This window comes from Ranitomeya imitator, chromosome 3 (assembly GCF_032444005.1).
Source record: "Ranitomeya imitator isolate aRanImi1 chromosome 3, aRanImi1.pri, whole genome shotgun sequence".
Taxonomy (NCBI): domain Eukaryota; kingdom Metazoa; phylum Chordata; class Amphibia; order Anura; family Dendrobatidae; genus Ranitomeya; species Ranitomeya imitator.
The window spans coordinates 799,652,899-799,678,217 of record NC_091284.1 but is presented as its reverse complement, the minus strand read 5'-3'; the positions used below and the strand labels follow the sequence as shown (position 1 = coordinate 799,678,217).

At 43.6% G+C, this 25,319-nt stretch overlaps 1 protein-coding gene across 4 annotated transcripts in view; it reads right to left on the bottom strand.

The window, feature by feature from the left end:
- GRIA4 (glutamate ionotropic receptor AMPA type subunit 4) overlaps window positions 1-25,319 on the bottom strand; it is a 491,449-nt gene that overhangs the window by 51,697 nt on the left and 414,433 nt on the right. For all 4 annotated transcript variants that reach the window (XM_069759215.1, XM_069759217.1, XM_069759214.1 and 1 more), the window contains exons 10-12: window positions 8,446-8,652; window positions 5,420-5,790; window positions 2,066-2,264 (exon numbers count right to left, since the gene is read on the bottom strand). In XM_069759215.1, coding sequence (XP_069615316.1) covers window positions 2,066-2,264; window positions 5,420-5,790; window positions 8,446-8,652 — 777 coding nt within the window. The remainder of the gene's footprint in view (window positions 1-2,065; window positions 2,265-5,419; window positions 5,791-8,445; window positions 8,653-25,319) is intronic.

Below are 25,319 nucleotides of genomic sequence, written 5' to 3'. Positions count from 1 at the left end.
TTACCTGCAGATTAACCCCATATCTGCAGGTTATAGCATTTTTTTTACATGACAGGTTCTCTTTATTAAATATTTATAATAATGTAAAACGTTTAATACTTGTAATTTCATGTCAGTAAAGATAGAAATCCTGCCAGCACACAGCAGTCCACACAAAAAATATAGGAAAGATCAAAGCGGAAGAGTAAGAGTCTGCCCATGAAGAGCAAGTTAATAAAATGGGTGGAGCTATAACCTTTTGGCCAATCAGATGGGAGCAGCAGAGCTGTATACTGATTCTGTTAGAGGCAGTGACCTATTTGTATCTAAGGTTATGTAATTGAGGACAGCTGCATGTAACAAGGGTAAGCCAGGAGGAGGGCAATAAGGCAGGGGGCTAGCAGGAATGGGTAGAGCAGCTGAACAGAAAATTATATTGATATTAAGGATTTGGAAAAAAATTCTATTTAGAACAAATTTTCTAAACCTTTTCAATTTCTTTTAAATAGATACATGAACTACAGCCGAAGCGAATCTGTGGACATAGTTTATTAATAGGAGGCAAAAATCCCACCGAGTGGCCGTTAAGTAGCAATTCTGTCAATAGCAAGGCGTTATATTATTTTCTTTTAATTATTTTTGTTGCTTTGTTCAGATCCCCAAGGAATGATAGATAATCATTTACACACAGACACACCCCTTATGGCCAGATCAATACGGGTGATGCATATGACAAACATGATACACGTTTGCCTGAAGCAAAATAAACAAATAGCTCCTTCATTAATTTGTTAAATGTATGGATATGGGAACGCGGCAGTATTTGAAGCACACCCACTCTGTGTTCAGCTGCCAGTGACTTGCTATCTCCACTGTGCAGGAAGCGCTAATATGGATGCAAGACTTCCCTGAGAATTGGCTGTTGTTCAGAACCTTACATGCGCGGTATGCTTGGCAATCTTAAAAATTACTTTAGACAAGTGTTAACCCATAGTGGACGAAAATATATTTGTTTTCTTTGTTCCACATTCAACCATTTTTTTTCCTTTTTACATTTACATTGTTACAGTATTTCCAGCCCTGCAGCTTGAGGCATAATTTTTGGCACCATTGCTGGATACATGGAAAATTATCCCATTGCGACCATATAGGTATTTTCCTAATTTACATTTATGTAAAAAATGTACCTGATATTGTTCCGGTCCTGCTCTTAGATTCATACTAATTACGGCGACGTTCCATGAAAATCGAACTTCATCACTGACATCACATTTAAGGGCTGGTCTGAGCTACCGTTGTACTGAGCATGCATCGATGGGTCAGAACAGCCAATTGCGTCATGCTCTGTACAACTGTAGCTGAAATAAACATGACGTCATTGATCATTTACCATTCAGTGCAAAGCATGATGGGTGATTCAAATGGAACATCATTGGAAGTGCGTGTTAGGCTCACCTGGTGAGGTGTATCCACAAATCCTCAGGTCCGGGTGGGCACATGGATTATGGGCATTTGTGTAGGACGGCATGTGGAACCATGAGGACTTGGACAGTCTGGAAACTTAGGAGCAGTAGGACAGATGAAGGGGAACCCAGCAGGGATGGAAGTAAGTTGAAGTACAATATGCACAGAAGGTGGAGTACACCAAACACAGAACTCTGGAGTCTCAAACTCCAGACAAAAGTGTGTATCATCGTGGACCTTAAATGGGCCTATGAAGATGAGATGATTGATGAGCACGACAGAGGGCAGCGAACCCAGGGGAAGGAAGCGGAGCCTGAGTTACCTGGGACAGGTGTGTAACTGTGGGATATATCTGAGAGCAGGCTGTTATGTGACCAGAATTAATAGTGACAGGGGGTTCCATGTCACTAGTAGGACATTGCTTATGTAGTCATCATGATGTAATATTAGGGATAACATTTTTAGTATCAGGCAACCTCTTTAATATTCACTTTATTTGTAATATCATCTGTCTTGTTCATAAAGGCAGACATTAATTTCATCTGACTTTTGGACAGGGGGGAGTAAGATTGCAAGCTGCCAATGGTGAAACATCAGCCAAGGACGATGTAGTCTTACTTACTTTGAAAAACTCTTTTGTTGACCCTGCATCGAGCGTTCCATAGGCAATCTCGGTTTGTTTGGCAAGGTCTTCTGCACTCTCTATCGGCGACACCATTCTCTCAACCGTTAAAAAGGCAGCCAAGTTAGCCGTGTAAGATGAAATAATAATGAGGGTAAAGAACCACCACACTCCTCCAACAATACGCCCTGAGAGAGATCTAAACAGGAATGTGGTAGACAATTTCAGTTTTTATACTTTTGTGGCTATTTGAACATTCACATTTGACATGATAACAATGGCGATTTGTTCCTTAAATACATGTTTATTGCAACAATGGAGAAATCTTTGCTACATTTAGAAAAAGTAGGTATTTTTTTGTGATTTCCTATAAAAGGCAACAATATCTAAAATCCAAAATCAGCTATTCCCCAATCACTGTATGTGTTTAGGCTTATTGGTTGATATTTGATACAGTTTTTTCTCATAAATAGTTCATTACTTACCGTATATACTCGAGTATAAGCCGACCCGAGTATAAGCCGACCCCCCTAATTTTGCTACAAAAAACTGGGACAATTTATTGACTCGAGTATAAGCCTAGGGTGGAAAATGCAGCAGCTACCAGTGAATTTCAAAAATAAAAATAGATGCTCCATACCGTTCATTATGGCCCCATAGCTGTGCCATATAGTGCTCTGCACAGTTCATTATTGCCCCATAGCTGTGCCATATAGTGCTCTGCACCGTTCATTATTGCCCCATAGCTGTGCCATATAGTGCTCTGCACCGTTCATTATTGCCCCATTGCTGTGCCATATAGTGCTCTGCACCGTTCATTATTGCCCCATAGCTGTGCCATATAGTGCTCTGCACCGTTCATTATTGCCCCATAGCTGTGCCATATAGTGCTCTGCACCGTTCATTATTGCCCCATAGATGTACCATAGAAAGCTGTGCCATTGCTGCTGCTGCAATAAAAAAAAAATGCCATACTCACCTCTCTTGCTTGCAGCTCCTCGGCGTCCCGTCCCGGCGTCTCTCCGCACTGACTGTTCAGGCAGAGGGCGGCGCGCACACTATATGCGTCATCGCGCCCTCTGACCTGAACAGTCAGTGCAAGAGGACGCGAAGACAGAGCGGCGCCCGGTGTGTGGAACGCGGACAGGTGAATATAAAATACTTACCTGCTCCCGGCGTCCCGCTCCTTCCCCCGGACAGTTGGTCTCCGGGTGCTGCAGCCTCTTCCTCTATCAGCAGTCACCATTACCGCTCATTAGATAAATGAATATGCGGCTCCACCCCTATGGGAGTGGAGTCCATATTCATTACTTTAATGAGCAGTCCCACGTGACCGCTGAACAGGGGAAGAGCTGCGGCACCCGGGGACTGTGGGACTGCAGGGACAGCGCCAGGAGCCCCGGAAGCAGGTAAGTATGCCTCAGCGCCCTCTCCCCCTCACCCGCCGACCGTGACTCGAGTATAAACCGAGAGGGGCACTTTCAGCCCAAAAATTTGGGCTGAAAATCTCGGCTTATACTCGAGTATATACCGTATTTTCCGCTTTGTAAGACGCACTTTATTTCCCCCAAATTTGGGGGGGAAATGTGGGTGCGTCTAACAAAGCGGATATACCGCTTTCCATTACAGGCTGGGAGGAGGGGGTGTCCGCCGCCGCTACCGCCTGCCGCCGCTGTCGTCCGCCGCCACTGCCGGGGTTGTCCGCTGCTGCCCCGGGTGATGCTGAAGGCTCCGGTGCTGCGGGGGGCTCTGGCGACATTTTGTGAAAGACCAGAGCCCCCCGGCAGTTCTTCCATGCGTTCCAGTATGACTAATTCCGGGAAAATGGCCGCCGGAATCTCGGGAGATGAGATTTCAGCGCTGAGATCTCATCTCTCGAGATTCCGGCGGCCATTTTCCCGGAGTTAGTTCCAGTATGACTGACTCCGGGAAAATGGCCGCCGGAATCTCGGGAGATGAGATTTCAGCGCTGAGATATCTCTCGAGATTCCGGCGGCCATTTTCCCGGAATTAGCCATACTGGAACGCATGGAAGAACTGCCGGGGGGCTCTGGTCTTTCACAAAATGTCGCCAGAGCCCCCCGCAGCACCGGAGACAGCCCTACAGCACAGGAGCCCCCTGCAGACCCCTCATCCCAGCCTGCAGCAAAGGAGCCCCCTGCAGACCCCTCATCCCAGGCTGCAGCACAGGAGCCCCCCTGCAGCACAGGAGCCCCCTGCAGACCCCCTCATCCCAGCCTGCAGCAATGCTCCACTCCTGCCTCCGGCAACGAGCCTGGGACCCTGATCCACCACAACCACAACCCCTGGTAAGTAATAAGACGCATGGATTATAAGACGCCCCACCAATTTATTAAAAAATAGTTTTTTCCTATTTTTCTCCTCAAAATTTGGGGTGCGTCTTATAATCCGGAGCGTCTTACAAAGCGAAAAATACGGTACATATTTAAATAAGAGTTAGATGGATATTGAGCAAAATGTTGAATATTTCTGAATTACTGACAATATATACCGAAAACAAGATTACAGCATATTATGATATACTACTTAATTTCAACCTCATGCGGAAAACGACAATTACAGTACATAATACTCTTCAGTTCCTTCTCTCCTGCCTATTTTTTTTCTCCTTCTTTCCTCTTTCTGGTCTTTTGTTCCTCTATTCCAACTCCTTATTCATTATTTACTGCATCTTTCCTTTCTTCATTTATTATTCACACCTGTTTTTCCTTTTATCCTCTCTTCTATCATTCTTGTCACATCCTTCTTTCCTTTGCCTAGCTCCATTCATCACTCTAGTCCTTCCTTTTCCCCTCTTGTCTTTCCTGCTTCTGTACATTCTTTCGACCCTCAAGTCACTAGTTTATCACTCCTGCTTAGTCCTTGATTTTATCCTTCCTTTCCTTCCACCTCTCCCTTCTTTCCTCACTGTTTCTTCATTCCTTCCTTTTTTCTATCCCACCTTTCTGTCAATAGCTCCTTTTTTTAACTTCTGTCCTCTCTTCCCTCATGTCTGTAGTTCCTAAGTTATTTATCTCCCTTCTTCCTTACTCTCCTTTTTTCTCTTCTTGCTTTTCTCCTTCCTTCCTTGTTCTCTCTTTCCATCCTACCTCCTGAAAAAGGCGCAACCTATAAAGAAAAGTGGTCTACTGCATAGACAACTACTCACTACACTGGAGGTTCCCCTAAATATACTCTTAATTAATATAATACTTTATGTAACTAAAGAATAATTTGACATTTCAATTTAGAAATAAAATTTCCCAATATCTAAAATACTACAAATATTATTTTTGGGCCCTAAAAATTAGTCTATCAATCAATTCAATCAATTATAGAATTTTACAAACTAACCTTGGAGATATATCACATCCTTGTTGCATGAAGGCCCCAAGGGAAAACCAAAGGCTGTTGAAAATACCAAACTCATTCGGAGGTTGATCACTGGGTCCATCTTTACCATCTTCAGGTTCTTCCGTATGCCATTCATAAGGGCTGAATCGACTTACAAGGAAAAGGACTACACTTACTCCAATATAAGCAAAAACTATGCACATCCAGATTTCATAAGCCAATGGGTCCAAAAAAGAAAAGACTCCGGGTTTTGATTTTTGTGGTTTTTTAATCATAATAGAAATTCCTAAGCTCATGAAAGGCTTCGAAAAATCAATGACCTCTTCCCGCACCAAGGTAATCGTCAATGGAGCTACGGCAATCTCTGCTTTCTGTAAGACAAGAAAATGGACAAACTGAATTCACTTGTTTCAGTCAAAAGGATATTTATTTTTCTATTGTACTATAGTAATATGTAAGATGTAGATAAAATTAAATCAATGCAGATTTACTTCTTAAACTAAGGTCTTAAAATTTAAATAGGCTATCGACACAGGGCATATCAACATCATAGTTTCTCTTGACCAAGTTGACTTGACATTACTTCACTGGATTTTTCAGCAGTCAGACCCATTAAAATCAGCTCATTATCTATGGATCTGACATGTCTCACGAATAGGATTTTCCTACGAAAACATCCCCTTTAAATTCAGCTTTGACATACAAAATATCCACAAAAAAACATCCATAAAAAAAGAAAAAGAAGAAAACTATATACCTAATTTCAAATAATTTTCTATGTACTTAAACCATTCAGGACCGGGTCCATTTTCCTGACCAGGAACATTTTTGGGTATCATGTACTTTTGGGTCTAAATTTTTTTCTCGTTCAGATATTGAAATACCTTTTTTTCGCAAAACATAAGACTTTATTGTTATGTCATTTTTATATTCCTATTGTTTTGCTGATATTGGGGGGGGGGGAATGTAAAGAAAAATAGAAAATACATCTACATTTTTTATTTTTTTACAACTATAAAAGATTGTTAAAATATTTAAAATTATGTTTCCCTTTTCTATAGTAATTATTTCTATAAATTGGATATATTTTTTCCAACAGGGGCAGGGCTGTGATTTGGCAGGTGGTGTTCTTAAAAGACTTTTGGGGTGTCACTTGAACATATTAATATATTATTTTGATTGCTGATTTCCAGTGTTACTGGGGCTGGTATATTAGCCCCAGTTACAGGAGAAATTCAGCTCCCAGGTTACATAGCAGGAGTGTTGGACTCGGGTGCCTAGGGCCCACCAGTGGAACTGACTCCAGGGGCCCACTCTAAATTTCAATGCTCATGGTAGGGGCACCTTTGTGTTGTAGCATTTGTTAGGAGTCTAAGTCGTACGTTTTATTAGACTCGCTAGAGGAACAGTTGTACATTTTTATAGATATATAAATAAAATTTGTACAGTCTACTTATTTATATAGTGTATATATGTGATTTGTGCATACATTTATACACAAACAGAAATAAGGTAGCAGGATCTATGGCAGAAAGCGCCGTGAAGAAGATGGGGACCCCCGTCACATCATAGGACAGCAGTGGGGGAAGGTATTGTGATAGCATGAACTAGAAGGTAGAAAGGAAACAGGAACACATGGGCTACTTGCACAGTGAACAAGTCTGTAGGAACCAGCTCACACACCACCAAGAAACTTGAAAACACAAAAGAGCATAGTAGAACCAAAAACTGTTTTTTTTAAACTGAGTGTTTTTGGTTCTACTATGCTCTTTTGTGTCTTCAAGTTTCTTGGTGGTGTGTGAGCATGTTCCTACAGACTTGTTCACTGTGCAAGTAGTCCATGTGTTCCTGTTTCCATAATTGTTCTCTTGTGTCTACAAGACTAGGGAGTTACCCACCACTCCTCTTGGGCTATCTGCACAAAAGCTGTTAAACTCAGCATGTCCACATGGACTTTTCCTCTCTGAACCCTGTTCACACAGGTAACATACAGATGATCAGGTTTTTAAATACATCAGATAGGGATTGCATACATTAGTTAGGACTGTTCTGATATGGGTATACCTTGACGTTTGATGGAGCAGGTTAGTATACATTTTTTGCAAAAAACGTATCCAAATACCCTGTTTTTTACATCTTTTTACTAGCACTTGCGGATTACTGTGATTTTTTTTTAAACTGAGTGTTTTTGGTTCTACTATGCTCTTTTGTGTCTTCAAGAAGGTAGAAAGGGTAGAGGGGGCAGGGAGAGTGCAGCTGTGTGGGGCAGGTAGGGGTGATGGCTGTGCTGAGTCTCTCTTCCCCCATCGTACCCAGATACTCCTGGGGTGGGAGAGATCCACCCGGCACATGGTTCTCTTATGCTGCAGTCTGAGCCTCTGATCTGCACCCTATGTTATATCAGGCAATGCAGGAGCCGACAGTGAGGAAGTTATCACACGCTCAGCTTTTCTCCCCTCTTATGATGGACGGGGAGGGACGGAGATTAAAAAGGGCATGCTAAGAACAAAGACATTATCTGAGTCAGGGGCCCACCAGAGAATCCACCAATTTTCCAGTTGTCCAGTCCGAGCCTGCATAGCGAGTTGATTTCCTCTGTCACTGGGGCTGGTATATTGGCCTCAGTTACAGGAAACAAAAATCAACTTCCAGGTTGAACAGCAGAGCTGATTGGTTCTCTCAGGACCCAGTTACTCCCGCTTTCTCCCTACACTCAGTAATCAAACGACTGCTGTGTCTGAAGAAGGAAGCCCCGTCAGTGCTTCCTAATCTGTACACTTGTTTATGCATTGACATATGGATATGTTAATGGAGATTAAAATGTGGACTACCCAGAAGATTATAGTCTTTGGGTGGTAACATATTCTTAAACTACTTAATTGTCATAGTCGTGCTTATAGAGGGTACCCCATATGGTAGACCCATCCTTCATCACCTCTGCTTGAAAGACCCACCTTCCCTAACCTCCAGCTCCCTAATAAACATCTCCTTTAAAGTAAAAATATTAAGATATGCAGTTAGCTTACCCCGTACACAAGTTCTCCCACCATTCCATTCCATATTTTTGTGTCTGAATCCCTCGCTCCGTATTTTCCATCGGGAACGATTGCAATTTTATACTTGATACCAATATGTTTTGCAATTTCATAGGCCAGATCTACACAATATCCTTCAAACTTATCATTTCCTTCCAACAGTTCATGGTTTTTCTTGTACATTACATAAGGTGATTCCTATAATGAAAAGAAGAAAACTTAAAGGAGAAACATACGTAACTCGCTCTTTGAAGGACCTTCAGGGCACCAGGTGCCTAGACGTTGGTAGAGTCAACGACACCTCAGACACTTGAAAAGTAATACGCTTGACAATGTAATCCACGTTACAAAATTAAAGAAAAACTGTGATATATTTTCAACAATTTGACATAGATAATGGGTATTATGACCTTTAACTCACCTTTATCCATAACCCTTATGTCCAAATGTATTTCCACTTTTCAAAAAAAATGTCATAAGAGGTTGGTTCTTTCTCCTTCTATTGGCTTTATGAACATGGTTTGGGCTTCCCTAATCCTCCAAAAATGGGAAAAGTGTGGCCGGTGGGTTATAGTAATTTGTTGTCCTCCCACAAAGGATGGGAATGGAATGGGGAGGAATGAGAACAGGGATGTTTTGTCCCAACAGGTTGGGTCGTGATGGAATAAGTTGGCACCAGCAGTAGTTTCCACCTTTACTCATGGGCTTCTTTATATACTTTTGCAAGCCACCGGTATACACAATAATATTTTAGAGGAGTTTCTATGGGTAATGGATTAAATAAAGGTTGAAATACCCTTTAAAATGCAAATTGAAAGTGCATTTTAAATAATTGAAAATAAAAAAATGAACATACGGTAGTTTATATCACAAACAGAAATGTAAAGATAACATTATATACAAAAGTAGCAAAAAAAATACAAAAATATAGTAATTATACAACAGAGATATTTATAATACAAGAACAGTAAGCACACACTGTATAATTTAACGTAAAAAAAACAAGGCTAAAAAAAGCAAAATTCACATTTCTTATGAAATGACTTTTTCCGCCTCTTACTTATAATTCCACCTTCTTTATGCTTCTTTTTTTTGCGCTAGTCCTTTTGTGATATTTCTGATTTACCTATTGTGTCTTTTATTACAGTTTCTGAAGTGGATGAAAACAGCAAGTATTACACAAAGGGTTTTCTAGTCAATAAAAAGTAGAGCACATTTTTATAAAACCAAGAAAATCCACATGGAAACTACTCTTACAACAGAATCACAATGGCTTGACATCAACTTTGAGACCAAACTTTTGGGTTTTCAGGTTGGATAATAGGGCTGAGGTCAAATACTGGTCACAGAGCGTCAATGTAAAAGTGAACTTTTTAGCGCTAATTTATTTTCAGGTGTAACATTTTGTTCTGATGAACTTCTTAACAGAAATAGTGAAATGGAACGCTAATAATATTCTGCCATTTTGTAGTCACCACTGGGATCAACGCAGAAGTTTAAGGGGTTTTTCAGTTTCCGAAAATCTCTATCGCCCAGGCTACAATTTAAAGGGAATCTGTTAGTAGGTTTTTGCTCCCTCAGCTTAGACCAGCATGATGTAGGCAAAGACATTCTGATTCCAATAATGTGTCACTTAGTTTACTGGAAGCAGCCGTTCTAACACAATCACAGTTTTGAGATTTAGCAAAGCAGCAGAGCTGAGAAATCTAACCCCGCCTACACCAGGCTCTGGTGTCCATTGACAATGAGGTGCTTATCACAGGAGGGGGCGGAGTCTGACAAGAGCCTGAGCACTAGCTAGCCAGGGTAATGATAATCACCAGGTGATAAAACCTTCAGTGTAAGTAATCAACAGCACACAGCTTGACACGTGGCACGTTGTTGACTTCTGTGTCTCATCCCCTACCTCATGCTGACCTCAGATTACATAGCAAACACCTGCTAACAGAGTCCCTTTAAAAACATAAAATATATATATTTTTAACCTTTACTTATCCTCACCGAGTCAAGCACTAAGTCTCCGCTGCTGCTGCCGGTGATAATTATTGTAACATAGACAGCGCTGCAGCCAATGGCTCTGAGAGGCGCGTACCATCAGCTCAGGCAGAACCGCTAAGCTCAGTTATTGGCTGCAGTACTATCTATGTTACATCACTGCTGCAGACAATAATAAACACCCGTAGAAGCAATGGAGACTCAGCACTGGACCTACAAAGGGTGGATAAAGTGAAGTGTTTTTCTTTAAACAAACTGTTCCTGGGGACAGGGATTTTCCAAAACAAAACTAAATTAAGTTCAATGCTTAACTAGTATACGGTACAATCTGAGGTTCTGTGAATCTACTACCTTCCGATAATAGATCGCACAGCTGACTCTCCAACAGAATGCCGCGCCAGGGATGCCGGAATGTATGCAATTCACAGGCCTCCCGCCTAGCGACCAGGTGCCCCTGACCTGGACTAGAGTCCCGCCAATCGATCTGCTCATCTCTAATACTACTCTTTTGAAATTAATAACAGTATCTAATGCCAGGTATAACATTGGATGTTGGATTAATCTGGATTACATCTTACATGGGTTCATGTTATGATAAAGTAATTCAGTACCGCAATGGACATAGAGGTCAGAGCACATACAGTGACCTGACAATAACCCAAAAACATAGAACGAGCTCTGAGACGTGGGAACTCTGCTGACCGCAATCCCTAATCCTCTCCAACCACACTAGAGGCAGCCGTGGATTGCGCCTAACGCTCCCTATGCAACTCGGCACAGCCTGAGAAACTAGCTAGCCTGAAGATAGAAAATAAGCCTACCTTGCCTCAGAGAAATACCCCAAAGGAAAAGGCAGCCCCCACATATAATGACTGTGAGTTAAGATGAAAAGACAAACGTAGAGATGAAATAGATTTAGCAAAGTGAACAGAGCGAGGATAGGAAAGGTAACTTTGCGGTCAACACAAAACCCTACAAACAGCCACGCAAAGGGGGCAAAAAGACCCTCCGTACCGAACTAACGGCACGGAGGTACACCCTCTGTGTCCCAGAGCTTCCAGCAAGCAAGAAAAAACAAATAAGCAAGCTGGACAGAAAAAACAGCAAAACAAAATAACAAATGCGGAACTTAGCTATGCAGAGCAGCAGGCCACAGGAACGATCCAGGAGGAAACAGGTCCAATACTAGAACATTGACTGGAGGCCAGGATCAAAGCACTAGGTGGAGTTAAATAGAGCAGCACCTAACGACTTCACCACATCACCTGAGGAAGGAAACTCAGAAGCCGCAGTACCACTTTCCTCCACCAACGGAAGCTCACAGAGAGAATCAGCCGAAGTACCACTTGTGACCACAGGAGGGAGCTCTGCCACAGAATTCACAACAGTACCCCCCCCTTGAGGAGGGGTCACCGAACCCTCACCAGAGCCCCCAGGACGACCAGGATGAGCCATATGAAAGGCACGAACAAGATCGGGAGCATGGACATCAGAGGCAAAGACCCAGGAATTATCTTCCTGAGCATAGCCCTTCCACTTAACCAGATACTGGAGTTTCCGTCTTGAAACACGAGAATCCAAAATCTTCTCCACAATATACTCCAACTCCCCCTCCACCAAAACCGGGGCAAGAGGATCAACAGATGGAACCATAGGTGCCACGTATCTCCGCAACAATGACCTATGGAATACGTTATGTATGGAAAAAGAATCTGGAAGGGTCAGACGAAAAGACACAGGATTAAGAACCTCAGAAATCCTATACGGACCAATGAAACGAGGTTTAAACTTAGGAGAGGAAACCTTCATAGGAATATGACGAGAAGATAACCAAACCAAATCCCCAACACGAAGTCGGGGACCCACACAGCGTCTGCGATTAGCGAAACGTTGAGCCTTCTCCTGGGACAAGGTCAAATTGTCCACTACATGAGTCCACATCTGCTGCAACCTGTCCACCACAGTATCCACACCAGGACAGTCCGAAGACTCAACCTGCCCTGAAGAGAAACGAGGATGGAACCCAGAGTTGCAGAAAAACAGCGAAACCAAGGTAGCCGAGCTGGCCCGATTATTAAGGGCGAACTCAGCCAAAGGCAAAAAGGACACCCAGTCATCCAGATCAGCAGAAACAAAGCATCTCAGATATTTTTCCAAGGTCTGATTGGTTCGTTCGGTCTGGCCATTAGTCTGAGGATGGAAAGCCGAGGAAAAAGACAAGTCAATGCCCATCCTACCACAAAAAGCTCGCCAAAACCTCGAAACAAACTGGGAACCTCTGTCAGAAACGATATTCTCTGGAATGCCATGTAAACGAACCACATGCTGGAAGAACAATGGCACCAAATCAGAGGAGGAAGGTAATTTAGACAAGGGTACCAAATGGACCATCTTAGAGAAGCGATCACAGACCACCCAAATGACTGACATCTTTTGAGAGACGGGAAGATCTGAAATAAAATCCATAGAGATATGTGTCCAGGGCCTCTTCGGGACTGGCAAGGGCAAAAGCAACCCACTGGCACGAGAACAGCAGGGCTTAGCCCGAGCACAAATCCCACAGGACTGCACAAAAGTACGCACATCCCGCGACAGAGATGGCCACCAAAAGGATCTAGCCACTAACTCTCTGGTACCAAAGATTCCAGGATGACCAGCCAACACCGAACAAATGAACCTCAGAGATAACTTTATTCGTCCACCTATCAGGGACAAACAGTTTCTCCGCTGGGCAACGATCAGGTTTATTAGCCTGAAATTTTTGCAGCACCCGCCGCAAATCAGGGGAGATGGCAGACACAATTACTCCGTCTTTGAGGATACCCGCCGGCTCAAATAAACCCGGAGAGTCGGGCACAAAACTCCTAGACAGAGCATCCGCCTTCACATCTTTAGAGCCCGGAAGGTACGAAATCACAAAGTCAAAACGGGCAAAAAACAGCGACCAACGAGCCTGTCTAGGATTCAACCGCTTGGCAGACTCGAGATAAGTCAAGTTCTTATGATCAGTCAAGACCACCACGCGATGCTTAGCTCCTTCAAGCCAATGACGCCACTCCTCGAATGCCCACTTCATGGCCAGCAACTCTCGATTGCCCACATCATAATTTCGCTCAGCAGGCGAAAACTTCCTGGAAAAGAAAGCGAATGGTTTCATCACCGAGCAATCAGAACTTCTCTGCGACAAAACAGCCCCTGCTCCAATCTCAGAAGCATCAACCTCGACCTGGAACGGAAGCGAAACATCTGGTTGACACAACACAGGGGCAGAAGAAAAACGACGCTTCAACTCTTGAAAAGCTTCCACAGCAGCAGAAGACCAATTGACCACATCAGCACCCTTCTTGGTCAAATCGGTCAATGGTTTAGCAATACTAGAAAAATTGCAGATGAAGCGACGATAAAAATTAGCAAAGCCCAGGAACTTTTGCAGACTTTTCAGAGATGTCGGCTGAGTCCAATCATGGATGGCTTGGACCTTAACAGGGTCCATCTCGATAGTAGAAGGGAAAAAGATGAACCCCAAAAATGAAATCTTCTGAACACCAAAGAGACACTTTGATCCCTTCACAAACAAAGAATTAGCACGCAGGACCTGAAACACCGTTCTGACCTGCTTCACATGAGACTCCCAATCATCCGAGAAGATCAAAATGTCATCCAAGTACACAATCAGGAATTTATCCAGGTACTCTCGGAAGATGTCATGCATAAAGGACTGAAACACTGATGGAGCATTGGCAAGTCCGAATGGCATTACTAGATACTCAAAATGGTCCTCGGGCGTATTAAATGCAGTTTTCCATTCATCGCCTCGCTTAATACGCACAAGATTATACGCACCACGAAGATCTATCTTGGTGAACCAACTAGCCCCCTTAATCCGAGCAAACAAATCAGATAACAACGGCAAGGGGTACTGAAATTTAACCGTGATCTTATTTAGAAGGCGGTAATCTATACAAGGTCTCAGTGAACCATCCTTCTTTGCTACAAAAAAGAACCCTGCTCCTAATCGCGACGATGACGGGCGAATATGCCCCTTCTCCAAGGACTCCTTCACATAACTCCGCATAGCGGCGTGCTCAGGCACAGATAAATTAAACAGTCGACCTTTTGGGAATTTACTACTAGGAATCAAATCGATAGCACAATCACAATCCCTATGCGGAGGTAGGGTATCGGACTTGGGCTCATCAAATACATCCCGGTAATCAGACAAGAACTCTGGAACCTCATAAGGGGTGGATGACGAAATATTCAGAAATGGGAGATCACCATGTACCCCCTGACAACCCCAGCTGGACACAGACATGGATTTCCAATCTAATACTGGATTATGGACTTGTAGCCATGGCAACCCCAACACGACCACATCATGCAGATTATGCAACACCAGAAAGCGAATAACCTCCTGATGTGCAGGAGCCATGCACATGGTCAGCTGGGTCCAGTACTGAGGCTTATTCTTGGCCAAAGGCGTAGCATCAATTCCTCTCAATGGAATAGGACACTGCAAGGGTTCCAAGAAAAACCAACAACGCCTAGCATACTCCAAGTCCATCAAATTCAGGGCAGCGCCTGAATCCACAAAAGCCATGACAGAATACGATGACAAAGAGCAGATCAAGGTAACGGACAGAAGAAATTTTGACTGTACCGTACCAATGGTGGCAGACCTAGCGAACCGCTTAGTGCGCTTAGGACAATCAGAGATAGCATGAGTGGAATCACCACAGTAGAAACACAGCCCATTCAGACGTCTGTGTTCTTGCCGTTCAACTCTGGTCAAAGTCCTATCGCACTGCATAGGCTCAGGTTTGAGCTCAGGTAATACCGCCAAATGGTGCACAGATTTACGCTCACGCAAGCGTCGACCGATCTGAATGGCCAAAGACATAGACTCATTCAGACCAGCAGGCATAGGAAATCCCACCATGACATCCTTAAGGGCTTCAGAGAGACCTTTTCTGAAAATAGCTTCGAGCGCACCTTCATTCCATTGAGTGAGTACGGACCACTTTCTAAATTTCTGACAATATACCTCTATCTCATCCTGACCCTGACACAGAGCCAGCAAATTTTTCTCTGCCTGATCCACTGAATTAGGTTCATCGTACAGCAATCCGAGCGCCAGGAAAAACGCATCGATATTACTTAATGCAGGATCTCCTGATGCAAGAGAAAATGCCCAGTCCTGAGGGTCGCCACGTAAAAAAGAAATAATGATCCTAACTTGTTGAACTGGGTCACCAGAGGAGCGAGGTTTCAAAGCCAGAAATAGTTTACAATTATTTTTGAAACTCAGAAATTTAGTTCTATCTCCAAAAAACAAATCAGGAATAGGAATTCTCGGTTCTAACATAGAATTCTGAACCACAAAGTCTTGAATATTTTGTACTCTTGCCATGAGCTGATCCACACATGAAGACAGACCTTTAATGTCCATCGCTACACCTGTGTCCTGAACCACCCAAATGTCTAGGGGAAAAAAAGGCAAAACACAAAGCCAAGAAAAAAAAATGGTCTCAGAACTTCTTTTTTCCCTCTATTGAGAATCATTAGTACTTTTGGCCTCCAGTACTGTTATGATAAAGTAATTCAGTACCGCAATGGACATAGAGGTCAGAGCACATACAGTGACCTGACAATAACCCAAAAACATAGAACGAGCTCTGAGACATGGGAACTCTGCTGACCGCAATCCCTAATCCTCTCCAACCACACTAGAGGCAGCCGTGGATTGCGCCTAACGCTCCCTATGCAACTCGGCACAGCCTGAGAAACTAGCTAGCCTGAAGATAGAAAATAAGCCTACCTTGCCTCAGAGAAATACCCCAAAGGAAAAGGCAGCCCCCACATATAATGACTGTGAGTTAAGATGAAAAGACAAACGTAGAGATGAAATAGATTTAGCAAAGTGAGGCCCGACTTTCTGAACAGAGCGAGGATAGGAAAGGTAACTTTGCGGTCAACACAAAACCCTACAAACAACCAAAAAAGACCCTCCGTACCGAACTAACGGCACGGAGGTACACCCTCTGCGTCCCAGAGCTTCCAGCAAGCAGGAAAAAACAAATAGACAAGCTGGACAGAAAAAACAGCAAACAAAATAGCAAAGCGGAACTTAGCTATGCAGAGCAGCAGGCCACAGGAACGATCCAGGAGGAAACAGGTCCAATACTAGAACATTGACTGGAGGCCAGGATCAAAGCACTAGGTGGAGTTAAATAGAGCAGCACCTAACGACTTCACCACATCACCTGAGGAAGGAAACTCAGAAGCCGCAGTACCACTTTCCTCCACCAACGGAAGCTCACAGAGAGAATCAGCCGAAGTACCACTTGTGACCACAGGAGGGAGCTCTGCCACAGAATTCACAACAGGTTCAGTTGAACGGAGTTCCATTAGACTATCAGAATATGTTGAAACCCACTTTTAACTTCATTAGATTGCTTTCTTTTATCATCGATATTAATGCACACCCAGGATGTCATCAGTAGGATGACAACCAAAATTGGGTTGTCTTCTGCTGGACCTCTGGAGTCCACGGGAGGATTGTCTGGTACTTTTTTGGACAAGTCCAAACTCTAAGGATTAACAACTTTTCTCTACTGGATGTGTCATAAAATAAAACATTGCAGGTATTTTTCTTTTTAACCAAAGGGTAGATGGTCTTGTGACGTAATTTTTATTGACCTGTCACTACTCCAACCATGTGGATCTTCGTATGTACTAGTAATCCCCATGAAATAACACTTCTGTAACATCTTTTCTTAGAACTGTGAATTGTGAAATGTTTGGATAAAGTGACAAAATGGTGTTACTAGACATGAGCAATTTAATTTGTGCTGCTCTAGTCTAGCATCTATCCTGGTAATCTCTCAAGACGTTCTTGACCCTACAGCATCTTGACATTGCATGAGGCCTAGTCACAAGGCTTGGCTTGATATCATGATGTCGCGGGGCCAGGTAAACATTGAGGTGCCAAGGATGCCAGGCTAAGGATGCCAGGCTAAGGATGCCAGGCCAAAGAAACTAGGTACAGAAGTGAAGACTGACTGCGACAAAGTATCAGACCAGGACAACACAAACCAATTTGCTCATCTTTAGGAGTTGCCATTACTTTTGTCAAAAAAGGGGTGTGCTCCTACACAGTTCGATACTGGAAGAACAAATTGGACAGCGTGAGACTATGAAGTGACACACCCCCAACTGGTAACACCCAGTTGTCAATAATATTTTTCTAGGAAGAAAAACATAAGACGAGCACAATGTGGTGTTATGAGAAAGATGTTGTAGATATGAAATATTAAGTTGTTTTTAGAGCTCTTTTTTTGTGCCTCTTCTACTGTCCCCTATGAAAGGACCACATTTTATTTGACAGAATAACTTTTATATAATGTAGCTTATTTTAAGATTTACTATATAAAGTTTTTGCACACTATTACTTCTCTAGTCATACTTCAGGCCTCCTACCTAAATCAAAGGAAATAGCTGATGGAGAACATAAATCGTGGTCATGTAGGTCACCACAAAGTCAAAGTAAGCCGCACTGGGAAAAGTTAAGAATATACAGCATCAGCGTCAGTACAAATAGAGAATTTATGCAGTCGGTATAGGGAAGGATACAACAAATCAAACAGCTTCCATTAAAATGGCATTATCCGCAAACTACATCTATCGGGAAGCATATTGGCCACTGTACTAGAACGCTATTTTGGAATTAATGACTTTTCAGATAAGGCACAGTACAGGGAAATGGATATGTTACCTACTGTGATCTGTCCTGACAGTTATACCAGAATATAATTCACTGAAAATATCCACGGATCAGAGGTTTTGATGAGACAATATTGCGAAAGGGCAGACTATTCAGGTCAATTCCTCTAAATACCAGCACTATAAATGCTACGCCGAATGATATACACATGAGAACTCTCTCATTGAATGGATCGAGAGAGAACTTTTTACATTATCCTGGAGAATTTATGGTTGGGTTTAATCAATGATGTATTATTTGCAAAATACTGCAGGTATCTATGTTCCTCACCTCAAATTTGACTTCAATATTTCCTTAAAGGGTTATGGCATATCTGTATCGGCAGAACATACCGTACCCAACAGGTCTGACAGATGCATGTCCCAACACTGGAACTATCGTATATCTTGAGAACAGAGTTCTATCGTCCACCACTGGGAGCTGAGAGGTGCTGGTCACTCATGCTCGGCTCTCTCCAGTAACTTGTATAGGAGGTCTGAAGATTACTGATCAAGCATGATCCCAGCTGTAGGACGGTACCAGCATCAGACATTTATAGCATATCCCGTGTCGTAAATGTCCTAAATTAGACAACTCTTTTAATAACTTCAGTAAATCTCAAAAACTCTTCCCTGTGTCTGCTGTCAGTGGTCGAGCCTAGTTAAGAATCCTTGCAAGCTTGGAGACACATTTCAGTAAATGGAGTTGGGAATTTGGTTAGGATTAGGCTACGTTCACATTAGCGTTGTGCGGGGCAGCGTTGGGCGCAGCCGCGGCGACGCATGCGTCATACGCCCCTATATTTAACATGGGGGGCGCATGGACATGCGTTGTCTTGCGTTTTGTGACGCATGCGTCATTTTGGCGCAACTGTCAGGGCGCAGAGGACGCTGCATGATGCAGTTTTTTCTGCACCAAAAATCATGCAAAAATGAACGCATGCGTCACAAAAAGCTGCGTTTTGCATGCGTTTTTGCATGCGTTGTGTGTTGCGTTGCCGACGCAGCACTGCACAACGCTAAAGTGAACGTAGCCTAAATGGCGACCTCAATGCTGAAAAATATAGGCAAAATATATGCAATACCATCAGGGTATTGTATGTATAGTAGGATTGGAAAGGGTTATGATAGGATCCATCAGAGAAGTGTCACCTTGCCGTGGTTGACGGGCACACATGAATTGGCCAATTTATGCGCTAAGAACCATTGCTTTTTTTGTTGCTGAGGGACAATGCAGTTGGAAGTTGTTATTTCCATTGACATGATATATCTTGGCATTCATAGAGTGCTGCTGTGCTTTTTTTTACACATATTTTGCAGTCGCCGCAGCTTGCACCTATTCACACTTAGGAAGTGCTGGTCAGGTTTTTATGTCTGTCTATCTATCACATTAAAACACTTGCCACATATTGCATACAGTAGCTTCATTTTAAGCTACCAAGCTCTAAACCTTCAAGGCAGAAGATCTCTGAATGCTTCCGGATGTATCTCACTCTAAGATGTTTGGAGCAGATGTGTTAAAGGGAACCTGTCACCAGGTTTGGCCGATATGAGATACATCCACTACCTTTCAGGCCTGATGACCATCATTCTAAAATGCTGTATATCTGCCCCCAACCTGACCTGAAAGAGAAGAAAAAGACCTTTAATTATACTCACCGGTCTGAGCGGTGTCGCTGGTGTTAGTTCGGTGCCTCCCTTCTTCTTGCGATGCCTTCCTCTTTCTTGCTTCATGTGGATGACGCGTCCCTACATCATGCGCACAGTATCACCAGCATTGTGCTCCTGCGCACGTGTACGTCTCCTCCCTGGCTACAGCAGAGTAAAGCACTGCAGTGTGCATGCACCGGGGCTCTTTGACCTTTCCCGTGCATACACACTGCAGTAGCTCGCTATGCTGTCAGCACGGCAGAGAAGTACGCCTGCACAGGGGTGTGATGCCGGGGAGACTGTGTGGATGACGTAGGACACGTTATCTACATGAAGCAAGAAGGAGGAAGGCATCGCGAGAAGATGCGAGGCGCTGGACCAGCGACACTCCTCAGACCGGACTATTCCTCAGGTAAGTGTAATAAAAGTTTTTTTTCTTGTTTTGCAGGTAACGTTCGGGGCATATATACTAGAATGATGTACAGCTCTGGCAAAAATTGAGACCACTGCAAAATGTTCAGTTTGTCTGATTTTTCTCTTTATAGGTATATTTTTGAGTAAAATGTAAATTGTTCTTTTATTCTATAAACTTCTGACAGGTCTCCGAATTTCCAAGCAATTCATTTTTTGTATTTTTTTTTCTGATAAAGAAAAATGGTCAACATTTTTTTTTAAAACCCCAGTGCTTCCAGACCTCAAATTATGCAAAGAAAACAAGTTCATAATCATTTATAAACAACAATACTAATGTTTTACCTCAGGAAGAGTTCAGAAATCAATATTTTGTGGAATAACCATGATTTTGGCCTGCTTTTCACCAGTCTTTCACACTGCTTCTGGCGCAAATATTTGAGCAGTTCTTCTTTGTTTGATGGCTTGTGACTATCCATTATTCTCTTGATTACATTCCAGAGGTTTTCAATGGGGTTCAGGTCTGGAGATTGGGCTGCTCATGACAGGGATTTGATCTGGTGGTCTCTTAATTTTTGCCAGAGCTGTATATCAGGGCTGAAAGGTGGTGGCCATATCTCATATTGGTCAAACCTGGTGACAGGTTTGATATAAATCCTCTAAACCGGTAAAGGGACTGTCTAAATCAATAAGTCTATAATCACTCAGTGTGACTACAGACTTATGAATTCCCCCAGTGCACGCACTGTGCGGCACGGTATGTTTGAGTTATACATACTCCCGGCCAGTGGACGCGGATTCGTAATTAAAATATTTCAAAAACTTTTATTCAATATCGTAAAAATTTGCACTTAGAATAAGCCCAACCCATTAATCATGGATAAAAATTGTTGATCCATGATTAAGGACTTCTGTTTAGTCTGACCCGTGAAGGAAGCTAAATCATACTTGGGTTTATTGTAAGGTAAAATTTTTACGATATGGAATAAAAGTTATTAAAGGGAATCTGTCACCCCAAAATTCGCATATAAGCTGCGGCCACCGGCATCAGGTACTGCAGTGCGCAGGCGCCAGGCCTCTCTGACCTTTCCAGGCGCTTGCGCACTGCAGTACTTTGCTCTGCCCTCAACAGGGCAGACAAAGTACGCCTGCGCAGGAGCTGAAGCAGGAAGAAAAGAAGAGGACGTCATCGTATGAAGATGGGAGGCGCCGGACCCGCACCGCGACACCCATCAGACCCGAACCGAACCGGGAACGCCCCTGGGTGAGTATAGTCTAATGTGTTTTTCTTATCTTTCAGATTACATCAGGGGCTTATCTACAGCATTACAGAATGCTGTAGATAAGCCCCTGATGCCGGTGGCCGCAGCTTATATTTGAATTTTGGGGTGACAGATTCCCTTTAACATATTTTAATCCCAAATCAGTTGGAAAATCTTCTGTTTGTAATGGAAAAAGATGACCAGGAATGATGAATCATGGATTATTTTATGTCAGGTGGATGACATAGTGTGTATTTCTTTATTCCCTTGTAGAAAATATGGCACAGGAAGGACCATGTGAAGAAAACAAGCCAGTGGAGGCACTATGATGATTTGTTATGCAATCTTTGGCCCCAAAGAGCAGGAGTTGCATTTCCGTGCTAAGAATCATTGAAAGCCTCAACCAAGGTCAACTGGACTTCACCAGTCTGCATCTTTTTAAGCATTGAGATAAAGCAGTTATTCCATGGCAAGGAATTAACATCCATCTTCTCTCTTCACACAGGTACAACTTCCCACCTCTGCTTGCTGTCGCATCTGCTGCAATAGTCTCTAATAGTACAACTTCTCACCTCTGCTTGCTGTCTGCTGTCTTTCATCTGCCACTTTACCATCTAGCAACATATTTTAATGTGTCTGCTTAATGATTAGTATAATTCATTTGTTGCATTGTACGTTTTACTCACTGTTTGATGTATATTCATGACTGTGGTCACTCTAGATATTATCTGGTGGAAGGTGTTATAGCATATAGATGTAGCCAGCCCCAATGTCTTTGATCATCTAACCACCCCCTGGTGTGCTGGCCCCAGCTGCCAAATTATCCCTAATCAGTTTCCACAATCCATCACTTCTGACCCAGCATTCTGGACTATAAATTTAGAAACATCCTTAGGGGTGCACGCATGTGGGGGGTGCACGCGAGCATCCCAGAAGCAAAGCATCCCGAAGATAAACAGTTATTCCATGGCAGTTAGCCAGGGCAGGAGTCAGGTAACCTACACTCTGCTCTCCCTCCTATCCATGTGCTTTATTCCTATCCTCCTATGTTCCCTTTCCATCTACATTCACCGTGCCATCCCCCCTCCATCACGACTCATATACATCAGCTCCTCTCTCCTTCCCTCTCTCATGTACAGCTCCCATGCACTTCTCACCTTCCTAAAAAATCTCAGCCCATCTTGCCCAAACACACTGAACAAAAAAACTTTGTACTATTCCAAAAATTACTTGATCTTTATCCTTCTACTCCTTCTGATCTCGGGGGATATCTCCCCCAACCCTGGTCCACCATCCCCCAACCTCAACCCCTATCCTACCTCGTATCATAACCACACTAATCTTATTAATATTACTTGCACTCCTTCATATCCTTCTTTTAATTGTGCCCTTTGGAATCCACGGCCTGTATGTAACAAACTTTCTTTTCTGCACAATTACTTTCTGAACAACTCTCTGAATCTGTTGGCCCTCACTGAAACTTGGATTCGGGATTCTGACACTGTCTCCCCTGCTGCCAGTTCCCATGGTGGCCTACAAAATTCTCTCATTCCCCGAGACCCACAAACAGACATGGTGGTGGAGTCGGTATACTCCTATCCCCACAATGCACCTTACAGGTCATCCCCCCAGTTCCATCACTCTCATTCCCTTCTTTTGAGGTCCACACAATCAAGCTCTTTTGTTCCCTCTCCCTCAGAGTAGCGGTCATATATCGGCCCCCAGGCTCGCCCACCCAGTTCCTTGACCACTTCTCAGCCTGGCTCCTGCACTTCATGTCCTCAGAACTCCCAACCCTTATCCTGGGAGACTTCAACATCTCCATAAACAGCCCCATTTCCATCTGCATCCCAGCTTCTATCACTAACCAATTCTCTCGGCCTCTCACAGCTCTCAACCTCTGAAACACACAAAGACGGTAACACCCTTGACCTGGTTTTCGCCCAGTTCTGCTCAATCTCCTACCTAAATAACTCATCACTTTCCCTCTCTGACCACAACATTCTCTCCTTCACGCTCACAATCCCTCGCTCACCCCAGCACACTCCTACCTACCACACATTCAGAAATCGACATGCCATTAGCTCTCATACACTTTCAGACTCCTTACACTCATCACTGTCCCCAATCTCCTCTTTTTCCTCTGTCCTGATCTGGCTGTACATCACTACAATGACACTCTTAGAAGCACCCTTGACCAATTAGCTCCCCTCACCCTCAGAATTTCCAAACACAGAGTAAAAGAGCCCTGGCTCACATCGCAAACTCGATTTCTTCAGCGATGCTCTAGAAGTGTTGAATGCTTATGGAGGAAAAGTCGCACACCAGAAAACTTCATCCACTTAAAATTTATGTTAAGAACCTATAATTCTGCTCTTCACCTCGCCAAACAGTCCTACTTCACCATCCTGATCTCCTCACTATCCAACAACCCCAAGAAACTTTTTGACACCTTTCACTCCCTCCTCAGGCCAAAAGCACAAGCCCCTATCACAGACATTTGTGCTGATGACTTGGTCTCCCACTTTATAGAGAAAATAGATAATATCCCTCAGGAAATCCGCTCCCAGCCACTAAGTGCTTTGACTTCCATCCCTCCCTGCATTTCCCCTGGCTCACTCTCCACATTTGATCCCATCACAGAAGAAGTCGTCTCCAGGCTCCTCTCCTCTTCTCGTCCGACTACATGCGACTATATACACTACTACCATTCCCTCACACCTCCTCCAGTCGCTCTCTCCAGTCATCACAACTCACCTAACTACAATCTTTAATCTCTCCCTCTCCTTGGGTATCTTCCGATCCTCCTTCAAACACTCTATCATTACTCCACTACTAAAGAAACCCTCACTTGATCCATCCTGCACAAATAACTACAGACGAGTCTCCAACCTCCCCTTCATCTCTAAACTCTTGGAGCGCCTGGTCTATTCCCGCCTTACCCGTTATCTCTTCATGCACTCCCTCCTAGACCCTTCACAGTCCGGGTCCCGCTCCCTACCCACGACAGGAACTGCACTCATCAAAGTGACCAATGACCTTCTGACAGGAAAGTGTAATGGTGACCACTCTGTGCTCATTCTTCTCGACCTCTCTGCAGCTTTTGACACTGTTGACCACCATCCCCTACTCGCTAGGCTCCAGTCACTAGGCATTAGGGACACTACTTTCTCCCTATCTTTCTGACTGCTCCTTCAATAATTCATTGGCTCCACTTCGTCCCCTCTTCCTCTCACTGTCGGGGTACCTCAGGGCTCAGTCCTTGGCCCACTTCTCTTCTCTCTCTACACGGCCCCAATTGGACAGACCATCAGCAGATTTGGCTTTCATTACCATCTTTATGCAGATGACACACAAAACCCTAACCATGACGTACAAAGTTATCCACAACCTGTCTCCTCCATACATCTGTGACCTCGTCTCCCGGTACTTACCTACATGCATCCTCCGATCCTCACAAGATCTCCTTCTCTACTCCCCTCTTATCTCCTCTTCCCACAATCGTATACAAGATTTCTCTCGCGTATCACCCCTACTCTGGAACCCTCTACCACAACACATCAGACTCTCGCCTACCATCAAAACCTTCAAAAAGAACCTGAAGACCCACCTCTTCCGACAAGTCTACAACCTGCAGTAACCACCGATCGACCAAACCGCTGCATGACCAGCTCTATCCTCACCTACTGTATCCTCCCCCATCCCTTGTAGATTGTGAGCCCTCGCGGGCAGGGTCCTCTCCTCCTGTACCAGTTATGACTTGTATTGTTTAAGATTATTGTACTT